Source organism: Corapipo altera, unplaced genomic scaffold (assembly GCF_003945725.1).
Source record: "Corapipo altera isolate COAL_440 unplaced genomic scaffold, ASM394572v1 108, whole genome shotgun sequence".
Lineage (NCBI taxonomy): Eukaryota > Metazoa > Chordata > Aves > Passeriformes > Pipridae > Corapipo > Corapipo altera.
The window spans coordinates 450,467-468,691 of NW_020885028.1; the positions used below are offsets into that span (position 1 = coordinate 450,467).

An 18,225-nucleotide genomic window follows, 5' to 3' on the forward strand; every position below is an offset into this window, starting at 1 on the left:
CCTTCCCGACGTGCCCGGGCGCGCCCGTGACGTCTAACCCGGAAGCGTTGCCATGGCGGCGGCTGCGCTCCGCGGCCTGGGGGCCGCACTGGAAACGCACCGGGGACGGGACCGGGCTGTGAGTGAGGGATGGGGGGATCTGACCCACCGGGACCGGGCCGCGAGTGAGGGATGGGGGGTCTGACCCGCCGGGAGTGAGGGATGGGGGGTCTGACCCACCGGGACCGGGCCGGGACTGACGGGCCCGACCCTGCGGTGACCCGCCCTTTAGGGAAAGAGAAGCACTTAAAGTGCGTTTAAAGGCTCGGTGGTGGAAAGGAATGATAAAAATCCGGAGGGTCCGCAAACAGAGAGGTTACTTGGCGTGAGAATTGGTGTATTGGTGCCTGAGCCCAGGATGAGGGGGTTTGGGGAAAGAGGTGGAGGGAAAGGGACAGGAGGAATTCAGGAGGGAGAGGGGAATTAAGGAAAGAGAGGGAGAAAGGAAGAGAAAGAGGAAAAGAGAGAGAAATTTAAAAAGGGGAGAATTAAAGAAAGGAGAAAAGAGAGAATTTAAAAAGAAAAGAAGAGAAAAAAGAGAGAATTAAAGAGAAAAGAGAGAGAGAGAATTAAAGAGGAGAAAAGAGAGAAAAAGAATTAAAGAGAGGAGAAAAGAGAAACAGAATTAAAGAAAGAGAGAGGAAAGAGAATTAAAGGAAGAAAGAGAGAGAGAAAGAAAGATAAATAGAGAAAATGAGAGACTTAGAGGAGAAAAGAGAGAAAAGGAGAGAATTAAAGAAAGGAAAAAAGAGAGGAAAAGGTAGAATTAAAGAGAGAAAACAGAAGTCCTGGTTCCAGCATCAGCTTCTCTGGACCCCACACCCACCAGTCCTGCCGCTGACCAGGCCGTGCCCCACAGGTCCGTGCCCTGTCCTACAGCCTCCAGCTGGTGGGGGGAGCCCTGCCCGGGCCCAGGGGGCTGCCGGGGGGGCTCCTGGCTGCTTCTGCCCAGCTCAGCTCCTGCCGCACCGTCCTGCGCCTCTTCGACGACCTGGCCATGCTCCGGCACAGCTGCAGCTACGGGCTGGGCCCCAAGGTGAGAGCGGGAAGGGGGGTCCCCCACAGCCCCCCTGGCCACCCTGTGCGTGTTCTGGCCTGTCCCCTTTTCCCCCCTCCCGCAGGACGAGGATGTGCTGGTGCGGGGGCTCAGTGTGCTCTGCAACGTGGCCAACCAACTCTACTACCCTTGTGAGCACCTGGCCTGGGCAGCTGATGTCGGAATCATCCGTGCCGCTTCCCAGAGGTGGTGGACCCTGAGCACAGCACTGTGGGGCTCTGCCCTGCTCTTGGGAATCCTGCGGTAAGGCCCGGTGGTGATCCATCGGGATAAAACAAAGGGCCTTCTGGCTGCTGGAGGTGCTCTTGCTCATGGAAGAGAAAAAAACCCTCCTGTTTGGTGCTATAGGAGAAATAACTCTGCTGTTTTCAGGTCCCTGCAGGTCTTGTGCCAGTTGAGAAGAAAACTGAGGCAGCACAAGTGGTATGACTTCCTTCCTTGGCTGATCATGGAATCCCAGAATGGGATTGGGAGGTTGGGAAGGACCTTAAAGCCCATCCAGTTCCACCCCCTGCCATGGGCAGGGACGCCTTCCACTAGCCCAGGTTACTCCAAGCTCTGTCCAACCTGGCCTTGGACAATGCCAGGGATGGGGCAGCCACAGCTTCTCTGGGCAACCTGTGCCAGGGCCTCCCCACCCTCACAGGGAAGAATTTCTTCCCAATATCCCATCTAACCCTGCCCTCTGGAAGTGGGAAGCCATTCTCCCTTGTCCTGTCCCTCCAGGCCCTTGTCCAAAGTCTCTCTCCAGGTCTCTTTAGCACCATTTTAACCAGTTTTCATTATAATTTAACCCCATACACCAGTTCTCATTTGTATCCATCACAGTCACTGATATTCCCTTTGCTTCCAGCAGCACATCTTCATCTCAGAGCCAGAAGTTGAGAGCCCAGGTGAAGGCAGAGGTTCTGAGCATCCTCATGGACACAGCAGATCTTTCCAATGCCATCCATTGGCTGCCTCCAGGATTCCTCTGGGCTGGAAGGTTCCCTCCGTGGTTAGTAGGGCTCCTGGGGACCATCTCCTCCCTGATTGGAATCTACCAGGCATCCAGAGGTGGAAATTCTGAAGCTGTTTAAATAATTGAGCTTCAAGAGCCAAATTCCCACATGGTAAAAGTGCCTTTAGTGAGGCAGGGTGTATTTTAACTTTTCTGTCTGTTGCTGATTGTAATCCCATACATCCTTTGTGTGGATTGTAATTGGGACTGGAATCAAGGTGTCTGTTGCAGAGAGGATTGTTTGCAGTTGATAATTTTTGTCTCTCTCCATCAGAGAAATCTTTCAGGTGAATTCTCTAAAAATCAATCTGTGGTTGGTAAAATTAAAGGGGGGAAAAGTGCCTTCCATCCTTCCTTCCTCTGTCCCAAAAGATAAATGCAACCTTCTAGTGTTTTCTGGAAGAAAAGAGCACAAAGTTGGTGTTAGGTGGAAAAACTGTCATGGTTCTGTCACACAAAACTCCTAAGGGACAAATCCTGCAAGTTCATCCTCCAGGACAGGGGCACAGTCCATATCCTGGGAGTTTCTCTGTCAGATATTTTGGGGTTTGAGCCCAGAGCAAAAAGAGGAGTGAAAAGTGAAAAGTTTTGTTTGTGACAGAGGCAAGAGGGGAAGGAAATAGCAACTGGAAGCAGAGCGAAGCTTCCTTCTAGTCTGCCTTGCTCATTCAAGGAAAAATTGAGGAAGTTGAGACTTCCAGGAGTTCTGAGGCTCTAGCTGTGCCTTCGTGGAATGCCACCGGGTGGAGCTCTTCCAGCAGGCTCCGGCAGCTGCTAACGGTCTTTTTTTTGTTGTTTTCTTTAAAAAAAAAAAAAAAGGCAGGAAATTTATGAATCACCTTTCAAAGGAGCAATCAAATGGATGCCGAGATGGGCTTTGCAGTTACAGTTCTGGGCGTTGCCAATAATAAACGACAGGAATCAAAGGTGGCCTTGAGTGATTGTTCCCTCTGAGAGCAGGGAAAAGTTCTTTAGCTGGTTCTGGAAAGCTCCAGGGGTCAGAAAACACAAGTGCTCTGTGACCTGCAGCTCCCCATGTGTTAACAGCCTTCCTCCCACCGAAATAAATCCGAGCCCCTGACTGGCTGCCATGGAAATGCACCCTTTGAAAACAGTTCTGTGGTGTCCCTGCACCATTCCAGGGGCTTCCGTCTTGGTTTTGTTGTTGCTTTTGGCATGGAAAGGGGGAGCTGTGTCCTGCCTGTGTTCAAAGAGCAGAGGAGGTCTGGATGCTCTTTGTCCTTTGCCCTGTCCTTGCTGTTTACCTGGACCTTCACCCTGCAGTGTCCCTGAGGATGCCTTTCCTGGCTGTGCTGGGAATTTGGTGCCAGATTTACAGGTTTTGGTACAATTCTGAGCGTAGGCAGAGCTTACTTGCAGGAGATTCTTGTTTTTTTTCTCTACTTTTCTGAGTCCTGTGCCTGAACAGGGAGAGGAAGCAGATCCTTCAGCTTAGGGACAGCTGTGGCTCTCGCCTGGTCCTCTCACCCACCATGGTGACTCCTGTTGCAGTTTAGTTTTGATAATAAATCAGATTATTTTTGTATTCTTAACCCTATTAAATCATTCCTTCAGGACTTGCTCTTCTGCTCAGCACAGGACGAGATGTAGCTCTAACTCTTCAATAAAAAGACCCTAAAACCCCCACCTAACCTCTGATGCCAAATTTGTAAAGCTCTAAACCTTGCTTTAATTTTAACATACAGAAAACTGCTCTAAGTGCATTTGCTTCATCCAATTCCTCATGAAATGATTTCACGTTACAGCTGGTGGAGCTGAAACGTGCAGAGATAAAGCAATACTGGGTGATTCAGAATTTCCGGAATTTGTATTTTTTCCTTAGGGTGGCTTTGATTCCTGATTAAGCACCTGTGGTGGCTGCTGCTACCTGCCCAGAGCAGCACTTGCTCATTTTTAGCACAAGACCTTGTGTGGGCAGACTTGATCTTCCCAGAACTTGCTTTTTTGTTTTGTTTTTTTTTTTTCTCTTTTCTGCTGCGGCCATCACCCCAACTCGGCTCCTGCTCCTGAGAGAGGGTGACAGTACCCTTCCTTGGCAAGGAAAGGTGATGGTGGTGCAGGTGATGGGCTGCCCCGGGGGAGGTAAAGACGAGCAGCACCCTCTGTGCGGGAGCAACCGCTGGATGTTTTCAAGCTCCAAATTTCAAAGGTGGGCTCCGTGCAGGAAAACTTGCTGAGCAGGGCTGGTTTGTCTGGCCGTATCCTGCCTTTGTCAGCAGGGCGGGATCCAAAGGCCGCGGGCGCGCGCTGCTGATCCCAGCCCGGTTGCCCAGTTTATGGCCCTTTATGGTGAGGTGGCTCCGTCCGCACAGCTCCGCCGGGTTCGGGAGCCTCAGATCCGGCGGCCCGACCCCTCGGCCGCTGCCTCAGCCGCGCTGCGGTGCTGGGGCGCGGGGGGCGATGCTCGGAGCGGGGGGACACGGACACGTGCGGGGGGTGAATGGGAGTGGTCAGTGGGGGGAACCAATGGGGGGACACGGACAAGTGCGGGGGATGAATGGGGAGTAATCAATGGGGGGATCAATGAGCGGGCTTCAATGGGCTGGGGGGGGGGGGGGAACGGGCTGCGCATGCGCGCGCCCGGCCCCGCCTTCTATTCACCAGGAGCGAGGGGAGGGCGCCGCGGACGCTGATTGGCTGCTGCGCGGGCGGGGGCGGGGCCGGCACGGGGCGGCCACGCGGCGGCGGCAGAGCGGGCGGGGAGGGGGACCGGGACCGGGACCTCTGAGCCAGGTGCGGGACCTCTGAACGAGGTGCGGAACCGCGGGTGCGGGACCACGGGGCCTGGTGCGGGACCTCTGAGCCAGGTGCGGAGCCGGGGCGGGCCCGCGGGGCGGGCTGGGCGCGGCAGCCCCGGGAGCGCACATCGCTCTCTCTTCCCGTAGTACGCGGGGCCCCGGCGGAGCCCTGAGCTGCCCCGGCGTTTGGTCCGAGAGCGTCCGGTGCCCCGTTTCGGTTAGCGCTGGGCGAGACCCGCAGCTGCGGGACGGTCCCTCCGAGCTCCCCGTTCCGGGCGGTACCGCACTCCCGCCGCCGGCTCCTCTCGGGCGCTGCTCCCCCGCCAGTGCCAGGCGCCCCGTGCTGACTCGCCGCTTTTCCCTTTGCAGAGCAGTCTCAGCACTATGTCCGTTAGCAGCCACGAGAACCGGAAATCCCGCTCGAGCTCCGGCTCCATGAACATCCACCTCTTCCACAAACCGGGCCACGCCGACAGCCTCCTCACCCAGCTCAACCTGCTCCGCCAGCAGAACCTTTTCACCGACGTGGTGCTGCGGGCGGGGAACCGCAGCTTTCCCTGCCACCGCGCCGTCCTGGCTGCCTGCAGCCGCTACTTCAATGCCATGTTCAGCGGGGGCCTCAAGGAGAGCAGGGATGCCGAGGTGAACTTTCACGACTCCCTGCACCCCGAGGTGCTGGAGCTGCTGCTGGACTATGCCTACTCAGCCCGGGTACTGATCAACGAGGAGAACGCCGAGTCCCTGCTGGAGGCCGGGGACATGCTGCAGTTCCAGGATATTCGGGATGCCTCGGCCGACTTCCTGGAGAAGAACCTCTACCCTGGGAACTGCCTGAACATGCTGCTGCTGTCTGACGCCCACTGCTGCGAGCGGCTGCTGGAGCTGTCCTGGAGGATGGCGCTGGCCAACTTCACCTCACTCTGCAAGACCGAGGATTTCCTGAGGCTGCCCAAGGACAAGCTGCTGGAGCTGGTGGAGAGCGAGGAGCTGGAGGTGGAGGATGAGACGCTGGTCTACGAGGCTGTCATGGGCTGGATCCGGTATGATCTGCCTCGGCGCCACGAGGTTCTGCCGGAACTGCTGCGCTCTGTCCGCCTGGCCCTGCTCCCCGAGTCCTACCTGTGCAAACAGGTGGCCTGTGAGAAGCTGGTGACCAGCCACAAGCTGGGAGAGGAGATTGTGGCTGACGCTGTGCGATGCAAGATGAAGATCCTGCAGAACGATGGGCTGGTGACGGGGTGCTGCGCCCGGCCTCGCAAGGTCAGCCAGGCCCTGCTGCTGCTTGGGGGCCAGACCTTCATGTGCGACAAGATTTACATGTTGGACCATAAAACCAGCGAGATCATCCCCCGTGCTGACATCCCCAGCCCCCGGAAGGAGTGCAGTGCCTGCGCCATCGGCTGCAAGGTTTACATCACTGGGGGCAAAGGCTCCGAGAACGGCGCTTCCAGGGACGTCTGGGTCTACGACACTCTTCATGATGAGTGGGCAAAAGCTGCTCCCATGCTGGTGGCGCGGTTTGGCCACGGTTCCGCCGAGCTGGACCACTGCCTGTACGTGGTGGGGGGTCACACAGCCATGAGCGGGGCCTTCCCAGCCTCTCCCTCCGTCTCCCTCAAGCAGGTGGAGCACTATGACCCTCAGCTGGACAAGTGGTCTCTGGTGGCCCCTCTCCGGGAAGGCGTCAGCAACGCTGCTGTGGTGGGGGCCAAGATGAAGCTGTTTGTTTTTGGGGGCACCAGCGCCAACCAGAACAAGCTGCCCAAGGTGCAGTGCTTCGACCCCTGCCAGAACCGCTGGACGGTGCCCACCAGCTGCCCCCAGCCCTGGCGCTACACAGCGGCTGCCGTGGTGGGCAGCCACATCATGGTCATCGGCGGGGACACGGAGTTCTCGGCCAGCTCCGCCTACCGCTTCCACAGTGACACCAACCAGTGGTCCAGGTTTGGGGATGTCACTGCCAAGCGCATCAGCTGCCGCGCTGTCACCTCGGGGAACAGGCTGTACGTGGTGGGGGGCTACTGCGGGGCCCAGCGCTGCAAGACCCTGGACTGCTACGACCCCTCATCCGACACCTGGAGCAGCGTCACCACGGTGCCTTATTCCCTCATCCCCACTGCCTTTGTCAGCACCTGGAAGTACCTGTCTGCCTGAGAGTGGCAAAGACTGGGAGGTAAATAGTTGTGGATCAACCCAGAGCTCCTTATATATAACTTTGTGCTGCACAAAGGTTAAACCTTGAGGGGCAGATGCACGTGGATCTGGACTGCAGTTGTCCTCGTGCGAGCATCAGCTTCAGAAAACATGTTTTCAGGCTGGCAGTTTGGGATCTAAAACCCTGCAGGAGAGAGAAAGTCTCTTTAAGGTGCCAAAATGCTGCAGGGAGAAGATTGGTATAAATAACAGGACTCTTAACCTGGCATCTTAGCCCTGCCACCGAGTCTTGGCCTATGCAAAGATTTTGGGGAATGCTCTGTGTGAGGATTGGGTGTCATCCCTAGGTCAGAAGGCTTCTGGAGTGGATGTTTTCCCAGGCTCAGTGTCTGCAGGAGCTGGGACAGACCGTGCGGTTCCATGGGGCTGCTTTTAGCACAGCCTCCTCCTCCTGGTGCCACAGTTAATCTGCCAGTGGCACCCAAATGTCTTGTGGGACGCCAGGGCTGGGAGCTGGTGCCAGAACAAGATTATAGCTGGGATTTAGTCCCAGAGTGGTGGGTAATTGCGTTTATAAGACAAACTCTGTCTATGTATAAACACAGGGTTTCTCTGCTTCTAATTATTGCCTGGTGTCCCTTTCATGCCATTGCTTCCCTGCTACACAGAGATTGACTTTCAAACATTTGCAACTGGAATTAAACCTTTCTAAAGGCTCTTTGGCAGAAATTATGCCAATGAATCACAGATCCTGCAGGGTTTTTATTTTCTCCTTGCAAGAGTTGTACTACTCAAATGCAATAAAATATCCTATGATATCTGTAGAAGATTCCTGGACCTTGAGGGAAATCAGCAGCCATTCATTGCTGAGCTCTCTGTGGGATCCAAGGCCTGAGGGGTGTTGGGTTTGCTGTGCACTGGTGTCACAACAGTCTGCTTCAGGCTTCACACCTTATTATGCCAGTGTCTCACTTGACTGAGGATCCAGATGGAAAACACCTCCTCCTATCCAGCAAGTCCGTGAGCTGGGTGCCAGTGTGGGTCCCACCAGCACCTGCAGGGCTCAAGGCAATACAGCTCTGGCTTTGAAGTGCTCCTGCAAATCCATCTCCTTCGTCAGCCCAGGGAGGGGACAAGCATAGAAGGACCTCCTTGGGCTGGAAGCTTGTGCTGTCCCTGGAGACAGCAAAAGGTGTCCAGGTTTTCCACTAACTTGTGTCATCTCAGAGCAGGAACCAGAGGGATATTTTGGGTTTTTAGTGGTGTTTACTAGAAAGGACAAAGGATGCTCCTGACTGGCCACAGGCTCTGGACTGTGCTGCTGGGACTCTCAGCACAGGCAGCACTAGAGGCTGGAATGTCTGAACATGTGACAGTACTTTGCCCATGGGCTGGTTCTTTACATTTTTTTTTTTTTTATACAGCAGTTGTGTGTTTATTACTCAGCCTGGAGCTACTTAAATAAATTTGAATAAAATCCATTGTGTTCATTGCCTGCTCTGTATGATTAAGCTGCAGGTTTTCCCAGCCTTTGCTATATAGTGAGGAGTCCAAATCGAGGGCTCAGATCTTCCTGTATCTTTGTAACATGGGACTGAGGGAAGCCCAGCTCTCACACTGCCTTCAAGCTTTGAGGAACACACAAATCTGTTTAAAACTCCAAAGGTTAAGCTATTCTCTGTCCTTACTTGGTCATCCTCCATGGAGCTGGGTTTCCTCACTGTCCAAAGGAATGGGGGAAGGTGTTGCCCCTTCTGTCCCCAAGGGCTGTGCACTCCAGGCCCTGCTCCAAGGGAGGGGGGACAGTGGCTGGGAAGGAAAAGCTCTGTTAGAGGGGCAGGAGACAGGAATCAGCACAGTCAGAGGAAACAGGACCAAAGGTACAACCAACTGTCTCACCATGGAAGCAAGGTCTGGGTGTGATCCATGATTTCAGAGTTAAATAAATCAATGTCACAGCCCTTCCGAGCTGCTCGTACAGGCAGCTGGCATGACTGGAAATGAGTTGCCTTACTGGGGACTGGAGCAGATACACAGACTTCATTTCCACCTTGTTTTCTGATGCCTTTGCCATTTTCAGCTCCCAGGCTAGGCCTTTTTTCATGTACCCTTGCTGTGCCACCTCTCCATCACTGGCTGCAGGGAGAGGAGCCCACAGCCTGGAGCACACAGGAAGCTGCAGGGAAAAAAGACCCATTTCAGTGGGAAAAGGCTGTTAAGATCATGGAGTCCAACCACCTAGCAGCTCTCAGCTTGGCTGTGCCTCACACACACACATGCAGGCAAGGGAAAGTCACGGCACAGGACAAGGCTGGGATGGGCAGCTATCAGGAAGTGTCTCCAACCCTGTTCCCAACCAGGAGCAGTTTCACCTTTGTTCCATCCACAGTTCCTCCTGAGGGTTGGACAGAGTGTGACTTTGCTCAGCAAGTCGGAGGAGCAGAGCTTTCATTCATGGCTGTTTGAGCAGCAGCTCTCTCTTTTATTTATGCTGCCAAGCAATAAGTGTTGGCTCCCAGCCACATCCTGCTCTGGGGACGGAGCAGCTCCAGCGTCTCAGGTCCGTCTGCCTCCCGCGCCTGGCGCTGGGGATCATCTGAGCTGGGTTTGGGTAGTCTCAGCTGGTGGAATCAGCAGCCCCCACTGCTGCTGAAGACTTTACAAGGGCTGGGCATTGTTTCCTCGTTTCAGTCCAACTGCCTCTCAGGGAAAACCAGCACTACAAGCACATAGGGGCTCGGCTGCACTGGTGGCTCCCTGCTGCTGGCAACAAAACCTCATTCTCCTTCACCTGGCAGACAGCCCTGTGCCATCCCTCCAGCTCCACCTCTTGCTGGTAGGAACCAGCTCCCAGCCCAGCAGGGAGCACCCTGGGGAAAACCAGACAGCTTTACTTGTGCTTGGGTCTGCTGGAGTCAAGTCATCCCAACAGACCTGTTTTCCCAGTTTGACATTTCCGTGCACTGATCCACTTGCTGCTTCAGTGCCGGGGCCAGAGGATTCAGGCCAACTGAGCTGGAGGTGAATTTGGTTGCTGGGGCAGAAATCCTCCTGAATGAACAGAGTTTAGAATCTCAACATAGCTCAGACTTAGGCATCTCCTCCTAGCCCAGCTCCCCCATTTGTAGCTGCACCCCTCCAGCTGCAGGAGCTAAACCCCAGCCCACAGTCACATCTGGAAGAGGCAACACACATGGGCTTCACTAGGCTCAAAGCCAAAACAATCCAAGTGAGATGCTGCTGTCTCAAGGGATGGTCCTATTCTCACACAAAGCCTACAAGCCACCACAGCCAGAGAAATAGGGGATCAGACTGACCCACGTCCCTCCTGGCCACAAGGCAAGACAGTTAGGGGTGATTTTAAGAGAATTCTACTGCTGCTTAGGGGCGTTCTGCTCAGCAGCTCCTGCTGCCAGAGCACTGAGGCAACACACAGCTTTTCTCCCTTCCCAGCTCAGCAGTAACTTAAAAATTCCACTTTCTGGCTAAGATGGGACATGGATCATTCCAATGTTCTGCAGCACACCCACCACACATCTAGCAAGGAACTGTTACAATGACAATTCATGGTAGCCCAGCAAAACAAAGCTCTAACTACACATGGTGTGTTTTTTGTCCAATGTTCTAAGAGGGAAAACAGACACTGCACACCTAACTGTCTGAAATTCCCTGGCAAATCTGCTTATCACATGCAGTGATCTGAGATGGCTTCAGGTCTAGTAACACACTGTGCCCCTCACAGTGAAATGACGTCAACTGCTGCTCTGACGTGGGAGAGGCACATTTGCTCCTGTGCACATGGAATCATGGAATGGTTTGGATTGGGAAGGGCCATAAAGCCCATTCAGTCTCACCCCCTGCTGTGGGCAGGGACGCCTTCCACTAGCCCAGGTTGCTCCAAGCCCTGTCCAACCTGGCCTTGGACAATGCCAGGGACGGGGCAGCCACAGTTTCTCTGGGCAACCTGTGCCAGGGCCTCCCCACCCTCACAGGGAAGAATTTCTTTCCCATATCCAATCTAACCCTGCTCTCTGTCAGGTGGAAGCCATTCTCCCTTGTCCTGTCACTCCAGGCCCTTGTCCAAAGTCAAGGAGCCCCACAACAAACTGATCCCTGAGCTGTTTGAGCCTCCAGTGCATGTGACAGTCCCAGAGCCAGGGACCATGTGTTGCACACTCCAGCACTTCCAGCTCTGAGAGGATTTGCTGCTTCTGGGCCCATGGGATCTGGCAGAGGATAAAAGCCAAAGAGTGCAGGACAGGCCCCACATCCCTTATCTGCTGAGCCTTGAGCTGGCCCCATCACTGGGATGAGAAATTAAACCGGATTTGAATCACAGGGGTGAGGAAAGGGAAAGGTAGCAAACAGTACATTCCCACTGTCAGAGCACACTATAGAGTCAATCCCCTCTGAGCATGTTTGTCCTCAAGCATCTGGTTTGCTGATGAGTCTCAGATGCAGTATGGGAACCATCAGCCTCGTCTCACCCACATGAAAGAGGAAGGTTTAGCGTAAAGCTGGTCATTGCCGATGGCCCCGGAATGATTCATACAGAGAAAGAATGTGGTTTGGGTTTCGGGTTAATTAGCTGCAGATTTCAGAGAGAGACAAGGCAGGGCGGAGCTGCTGCAATATTGGTATGAGCACAGCTCTAAAGGCATCACCAGCCACCCATCCTGAGCTCACACCCTCCCCGAGATCACACCCTCCCTGAGCTCACAGAGCAGCGACAGCCTTATCATTGCCACTGCAAGGCAAGGTGTTTGCAATCCCCAAGGAATGTCTGCCCAGCTGTTGTGGCAAAAACTGAGCACAGCAACACCCACACATCTTTGAACACCGATGGCTGCAGCGCACCAAGTTTCTAACATGCAAATGTTGCCCAGGATTTAAACTTGCCTCTACTGAGCTCTGGGCTGCTGCAGCTGGGCAGTTCCCAATGGGAATCTGTGCTGCAGGGAACTCTCTGGGCTGTGTTAACCCTGGATCTCCCTGAACCCTGCATCTCCCTGATCCAGGCTCTTCTGTCTTTCTATAAACAATTCCTACAGGTCTGACACATGAATTTGCAGGAGAACACAGTGCAGCTCCTTGTAACTTCTCTGCTATACTGTCTCTCTCTGCTGGCCCCCCCAAAATCACTTTGATTCCATTTCTTGCTGCTGAAAAGTATTTAGAGATGGACATGGAGTCACTGGCCTTGCTCTGGTGACACAGACATGAGGTCTGGAAGCACAGAGGCAGTGACTGCACCACAGCTCAGCTCCTGGGAGCTCAACGGGGCAGATAGAAGGAATATTCTCCTGAAGGAAGCACAAGCAAAAGCTTCTACACACACACAGACAGACACACAGACTGTAAGACATCATTCTGTCACACATCAGTCTGTTAGTTCCCATGAAGACCAAGTTTTAAACGCTGGTCTGCCTAGAAATGTTTGATTATTGACATATGCTGAAAAAGTAGAAAACCTGATATTTTTCCAGTTGAGTTCCAGTTTGTGCTGCAACGCAGATGTCACATGGACTTCAGAGACTGACAAATGCTGACTGATCCTGTACAGAGAGACTCCAGGTCCCCCAAAGCTGCTCTGTTAAGCCCCAAAGACAGGGATGGGCAGACAGCCCTGCTGGCACGGAGTTCTCCTCAACACTGGCTGCACTGCAGGATTTTGATGATAAAATCCTCCCTCTTCCTTGAGAGCACCAAACCACATCCCAGTTCTCCCACTCTCCCCAGTTCTGCACCTGTTCTCATCTCCAGAAATTATTCCAGGTTACAGCTCTTGGGCTCCCTTGCCAGTGTGCCACGAGTGGGGATTTCACCAGGAAGCACAGCACCAGCCAGAGGCTGTGGGATGGTGCTGGCAGGTAAGTTTCTATTTTTGTTATACTTGTTCCAAGGGGGAACCAATACTGCCTGGGACAGAGCCAGGCATGTCTCAGTCTGGCACCATGCAAAGCACCTCCACACTAATGTAAGCAACTCAGCTGAGTTCACTCTCTCACCAGTGAGTTCAGATGCTTGGGAGCAGCTGATCTTTCCCTCAGGTGTTCACCTCTCTGCCAAGGGCTGCAGCTATTGTTATCCTCCACTAAACACCTCTCGTGCTCCATCCTCTTCTTTGGAAAATCATCAGTTTTGCTCATATGGCACATTATTTCTGTCCAGGGCAGAAAATGAGAAGCACGTGAGAAATGGCAGCTGCTTTGATCTTCAGTTCAAATAGAAAATAATAAATAATTATATAAAGGCAGACAGTTTTTAAATGTTCTTTTTTATTGCTAGAAGTTGGTTTCAGTCCTATTGCAGCTCTGAAATCCTTCAGTGGAGAAACATTGCAATCATTGTAAAAATCATCATTTGGTGTGCTAAGATCAAGTTTACAATTAATCAAGAGTGCACAATTCAACAGAATATTAACATTTAACCATCAACTTTACAAATAAAATAAAGACTACAAAGATGTTGCTACTGCAGCATCAACAGTAAAGGAAATATTTACAATGTTTACACCCTAACAAAAAAACAAAACCAAACTCTTCCCCAACAAAATGGTCAATTTAACCATGGACCATGATTATTTATTAAATCTTTACAGTGCAAGGTGGGCCTAGAAACCAGACCTAAGACTAAAGAGCATCAAGAGAGTTCACAGCTCTGAGTGAGATGCACGCAGCTATGCCAACAGGATCTCCATCCATTAGAGATTTCCTTCCGGGCACAAACAGAAATGGAATTTGAAATAAACTTTTCTAAAGTGCTCCAATTGCTCTCAGTACAAAAATATAAAAAACTGATTTATAAACATGGCACAAATGTTATGACTCAGAGCTCACGCAAATGCTGTCTGAAGAAGGAACATGCTGATGGTGAGTGATGAAGTTGCCAGTGTTTATGGAGATGTCGAGTCTGATCTCAGAGCTGGGGAGAGGCTTGGCTTTACCTACAGCACATGTGTAACCTGGCATCAAGATTTGTTTCCTTGTAGATGTGAGAACTGCTGGGGAAGACAACAAAATCTCCAAATTCCCTTGCACAGGGGGGCACAACACACAGGGACTCCACTGAGCAGCACCGGGGAGCCACAGCTCCCATTCTGCAGAGTTAGAAGAGAAACAAAATATGGATTTTTAACCCTTTCCTAGTTTAAGCTTCAGCTTTCATCATAAATGCAAATGACAAACACCAAGCTCCATGTATGCAGGATCATCTGACTATTACTCAGCAAGACAAAACTGCCTGCAAATTATTTAGAAATGGCTCCTACCTGTGCAGGAATGTGAGTACCTGGATGAGCAAGCATCTCTAGGAATACCAATTCTTCTGCCTCATGCTGGGGGATGATGAGCGATCTCAATTTGTGGGACAGGCCACAGCTACAATCCACAGACAGCACAGTTAAAAACTAGGGAAGCTTTCACAACACACACAGGGCAGCTGTGCTCAGCACTAGTGACCACGGAGGGATCCTCAGCCTGGAACACAAGGATGACCACATTCCAGGTGGGAAGAGGAAGAGGAAGCCTCCTTTACACCAGCATCCGAATTGAAATCAGAACCACAGAAACAGCCTCTACTCTGCAACAGCACAATATTAAAAGACAAACATGCTGCTAATTTTAAGGCTGTGACACCAAGCAAACACGGTGGCAATTCAAAGCTCATGCTGGCATTTCCTCCACACCCCAGCTCAGGGAGAAGCCAAAAGGCACCTGGGAGGCACAGAATTTTGAACTGTCTAATCCTCAGAAATCACTTAAAAGAAAACTTTTATCTGAAGTGATTGAAAAGTCCAATGGAAAGGATGTGACTCAGAATCAATAGCAGGTTACTTAGCCCAGGACACAGCAGTATTTTGCAAACTAATTTGCCTAGAAGAGTTATTTTTCTAGGACCAAGATCTGAGCAAAGAGTCCAAAACAAGTTACTCAGCTGGAGTGGTTTGATAACAATTTCACAGATTCAGTTTTGCACAAGTGAAGAGACTCTTTATTCATTTAAAGAAAATCATATTTATGTAAAGAAAATAATTCACTTGCTTCCCTCAGCCTTCCACGAATCACCTGCCTATGCTCTGGTAGGGTAACCCTGCACTAGCAATGAGGTATCACAGCACCTGCTAATTCCAGAACCTTCTCTAAGCTGGGTCCAGTCCCGAGCAGGAAGCCACACCAATACCCATGATCCACACCCAAGTGAGAGAAGATGCTGTCTCAATTCTGGGTGAAAACAGGTTTCATAAAGCCAACTGCAGCCAGACATGTGGACTGAAGTCAGAAAATTACTTTTAAGGTCATTTCCCTATTACAGATTGAAGACTCATATTCCAAGGGGCTTTTGGGGTTGAAAAACAGCCTGGCCTGTCATGGGCCTGGGTCCATTTATTAACAGCCAAAACTTATTCAAAGTACTGCTGACAATGAGTATTAATATAATTATGTTTAAGTTAAAACATTAAAAGAAATGAGACCTCACCGCAGACTTTACTTTCCAGATGTCACTGTTCTACATTCAAATTCATCCATTGCACAGAAGTAGAAAGCAGACAATGAGCTGCTCGAGCCATACTTTAGGACAGGCACAAAATTAAACTAAAGAAATGTTTCCAAAAATTGTTTCCAAACACCCAAACTGACATCCTTTTTGGCTGAGGTGGTTTATTCCACTGATGCAACTTAGCTTTAGGCTAAAACTCCTAAAAATCTGGTAATTTAAGGCCAAGGGGGCACCGAGTTTTCACTAGGAGTGGCCCAAACCACAGCACGAAGGGAAGAACATACAGTGCATTCCTGCTGCTTCCCTGTGTGCTTCCAGGAGAAATCACAGGGAAGCAGAGGTGACTGGACTGTTGGATCTCACACTGCTGGCTTGATCAGAAGTTACGCTGATTTTAAGAGTTCCCCTCCATTCCAATCTAACTTTTAGAAACACAAAACTGAATACAGGGTAGAATTACGTTCTAACCAACACTGTATCACAACACAAAAATCACCATGTGTAAATTTTGCAGTGGTGCTGATTTACCAAGCAGTCCTTCACAGCAAAGTGTGTCCAGTTTCACAGCACTGCTTTGTTGGAAGCTGGGGGAGCATGCGCAGTGTGGTAACGAGCCACGTGGTTCCGAGTTTCCTCTCATTGAACTCAGTGCCATTGCCTCAGGTTTGTACCAGTATCACACAGCAAAGAAAAAGACCCTTAAATCCAACAAGTGTTCCAGCAGGAGTGCTTGTCCCTAAGACCAATTCACTATTTTGTGGCTTATCTTTTCCCCTGACAAGTGAATTTAGGTTTTTCAATTTCTCATTTGAAGACAATAACTCAAATTATCACCACTTGAAAATAAACTCTATGTTTTCTGCTGAAAATTTATAATGTTTCTTGCACTGTAACTACTGCAATAACTTTTAAACTCTCACGCAAAGTGAAGTTACAGCCTTAAAGACATTACTAACATCACAGGGCCTAACCAGAGACAGCTCAATGATTTGAGACTCGCAAATTCCATTGGATCAATTGCCATGGATGGAGAACTGACCAGGCCTTCCATCCACTGCTGCTAAAAACCACTTTAAATCAGAGTTAAAGATATAAAAGTAATTATTATCAATCATGCTCAGAAAGGTATTAATCCAAGTTTTTAAGCTCTGAGATACTGATTTTTTTAATTCTGTAACAATACTCCTAAACAATCTCTCCCGTGCATCATAAATCTGACCAGCCACATTCAACATATACCAGAATGCACATCCCTGGGTGAGGTGTGTAAAAAGGATCTGAGATACAGAGTGAAAAATACAACACAAAACAACTGTGCAAATCACTACAAAGGAAAATAATGCCTTTTCAGCAGAACATTTACTGTCATCACCATCCCATGATCAAGAACTGACCCATTTAACAAGAGGTATCAAAGCTGGTTTAGCTAAAAGCAGCTAAACACAGGTTTAGCTAAGAGTATTTTTTTTATTATTATTATTATTTTTAAAATTTTAAAACCAAACAGTTCTTATTCCCTTCATTCCTAACACAATGCTGCAGAGAAGTCTCTGCAGTAACAGCGGCTTTGATATCTTCTGGTACTGGGAGTAAAGTCCCCACAAATTAACAGACAAACAAAAGATGCAGAAAACAGGATTAAACAAGACAATAAATGACTGCATTCAAAAGCTTCTTAGACATGTCTTCAGCTAAGAGCAAAATCCAAGTCTCTAAGCTCATTCTGAACCAAGCCATAAGTATTGCCTGGGTACCTGCACTGCTCTCATCTACACAGAGATAGATCCCAGCCCATGCTGGTAGCCAATGAAATATGCATTCAGTCCAACTCTTCATCACTGCTGTGAATCCTGACATGTCCAACCCTCCTCCTCCTCCACAAGCAGATGGAGCTCTTGCCTTGAAGATGCTGTCAGAAGCTGACCTTACCTTCTCTTTCCCTGTACCTGGCCACTAGGCTGGTCCCACTTGGCTCACAGTGCCTGGCACACCTGGCTGGAAGGAGATTGGCTCACTGTCATCTAATTACCAACAACCCAGTACTGATCTGGACCTGGACCTGGATCTGGGAAAACAGATTTCAAAATATGCAGCCATTCTGGGGCCTACTACTAAAACTTTTTACATAAAAACCTGTGTGATGTTATCAGTTCAACATCACTGATAACAATTCACAAGATGGTGCCCACAAAGAGTGTACATTCTCCAAAAAGAGCACATTGCAATAAACGGTAGTATTTTTTACCATGCTCTGAATTGATATATCCATGCCATGTGTCAATACATTTCCATGTTTGGAGAATTTGAAAGCAAATTGTTACTACTGTGCCCTCATTCTGAGCTGCTGGCAGAAAAGCCAGGAAAGTAGGACAGTTAATCCTGGTCTGGTCCTTGCTAGTAGTAACTGGGCAAGGACGAGAAGACATCCATGTCAGGTCTCCATCACGGTGCACACTGTGGCCTGAGTTCTTGAAACAGTGTGTCAGGAGATCCATTTTTAAATGGAAACAATTAGAAGAAAATTACATCTTCTTTGCTGGTATCATCTTGCACATTCAACAGACTTGGCTGAGAAGTCACCAGGGTCTGAACCTGAACGTTATTGGGCTTGAATAGGTTCGCTGAGGCAGGTGAAAGTGCTTCTGGCTGAGCATCCGTGGGGCCATACAATTCTAGAGGAAAAAAATGGAAGACACAGTCATGACACTGCACAGAGA

General features: G+C 50.4%; 3 protein-coding genes across 11 annotated transcripts in view; 2 read left to right on the forward strand and 1 right to left on the reverse strand.

Moving 5' to 3' along the window:
• Positions 1-37: 37 nt before the first annotated feature.
• On the forward strand, positions 38-3,912 carry PEX11G (peroxisomal biogenesis factor 11 gamma). 3 transcript variants are annotated; one of them, XM_027668102.1, is made up of 6 exons: positions 38-118; positions 899-1,075; positions 1,161-1,339; positions 1,469-1,519; positions 1,950-2,093; positions 2,916-3,912. In XM_027668102.1, the coding sequence occupies exons 1-6, from the start codon at positions 53-55 to the stop codon at positions 3,031-3,033; spliced, it is 735 nt and encodes a 244-aa protein (XP_027523903.1). In that variant the 5' UTR covers positions 38-52; the 3' UTR covers positions 3,034-3,912. The 3 variants fall into 3 exon arrangements, with proteins under 3 accessions (XP_027523903.1, XP_027523904.1, XP_027523905.1); XM_027668103.1 differs by having other exon boundaries at positions 1,950-3,022; XM_027668104.1 differs by having other exon boundaries at positions 1,953-3,022.
• A 242-nt stretch (positions 3,913-4,154) lies between these two features.
• LOC113959228 (ectoderm-neural cortex protein 1-like) lies at positions 4,155-8,490 on the forward strand. Of its 4 annotated transcripts, none has more exons than XM_027668096.1 (2): positions 4,155-4,266; positions 5,225-8,490. In XM_027668096.1, the coding sequence occupies exon 2, from the start codon at positions 5,240-5,242 to the stop codon at positions 7,007-7,009; it is 1,770 nt and encodes a 589-aa protein (XP_027523897.1). In that variant the 5' UTR covers positions 4,155-4,266; positions 5,225-5,239; the 3' UTR covers positions 7,010-8,490. The 4 variants fall into 4 exon arrangements, with proteins under 4 accessions (XP_027523897.1, XP_027523899.1, XP_027523898.1 ...); XM_027668098.1 differs by lacking the exon at positions 4,155-4,266 and adding an exon at positions 4,829-4,870; XM_027668097.1 differs by lacking the exon at positions 4,155-4,266 and adding an exon at positions 4,835-4,924.
• A 4,779-nt stretch (positions 8,491-13,269) lies between these two features.
• Positions 13,270-18,225, reverse strand: part of ARHGEF18 (Rho/Rac guanine nucleotide exchange factor 18) — a 49,480-nt gene continuing 44,524 nt past the window's right edge. For all 4 annotated transcript variants that reach the window (XM_027668120.1, XM_027668119.1, XM_027668118.1 and 1 more), the window contains one exon: positions 13,270-18,180. In XM_027668120.1, coding sequence (XP_027523921.1) covers positions 18,020-18,180 — 161 coding nt within the window. In that variant the 3' untranslated portion in view covers positions 13,270-18,019. The remainder of the gene's footprint in view (positions 18,181-18,225) is intronic.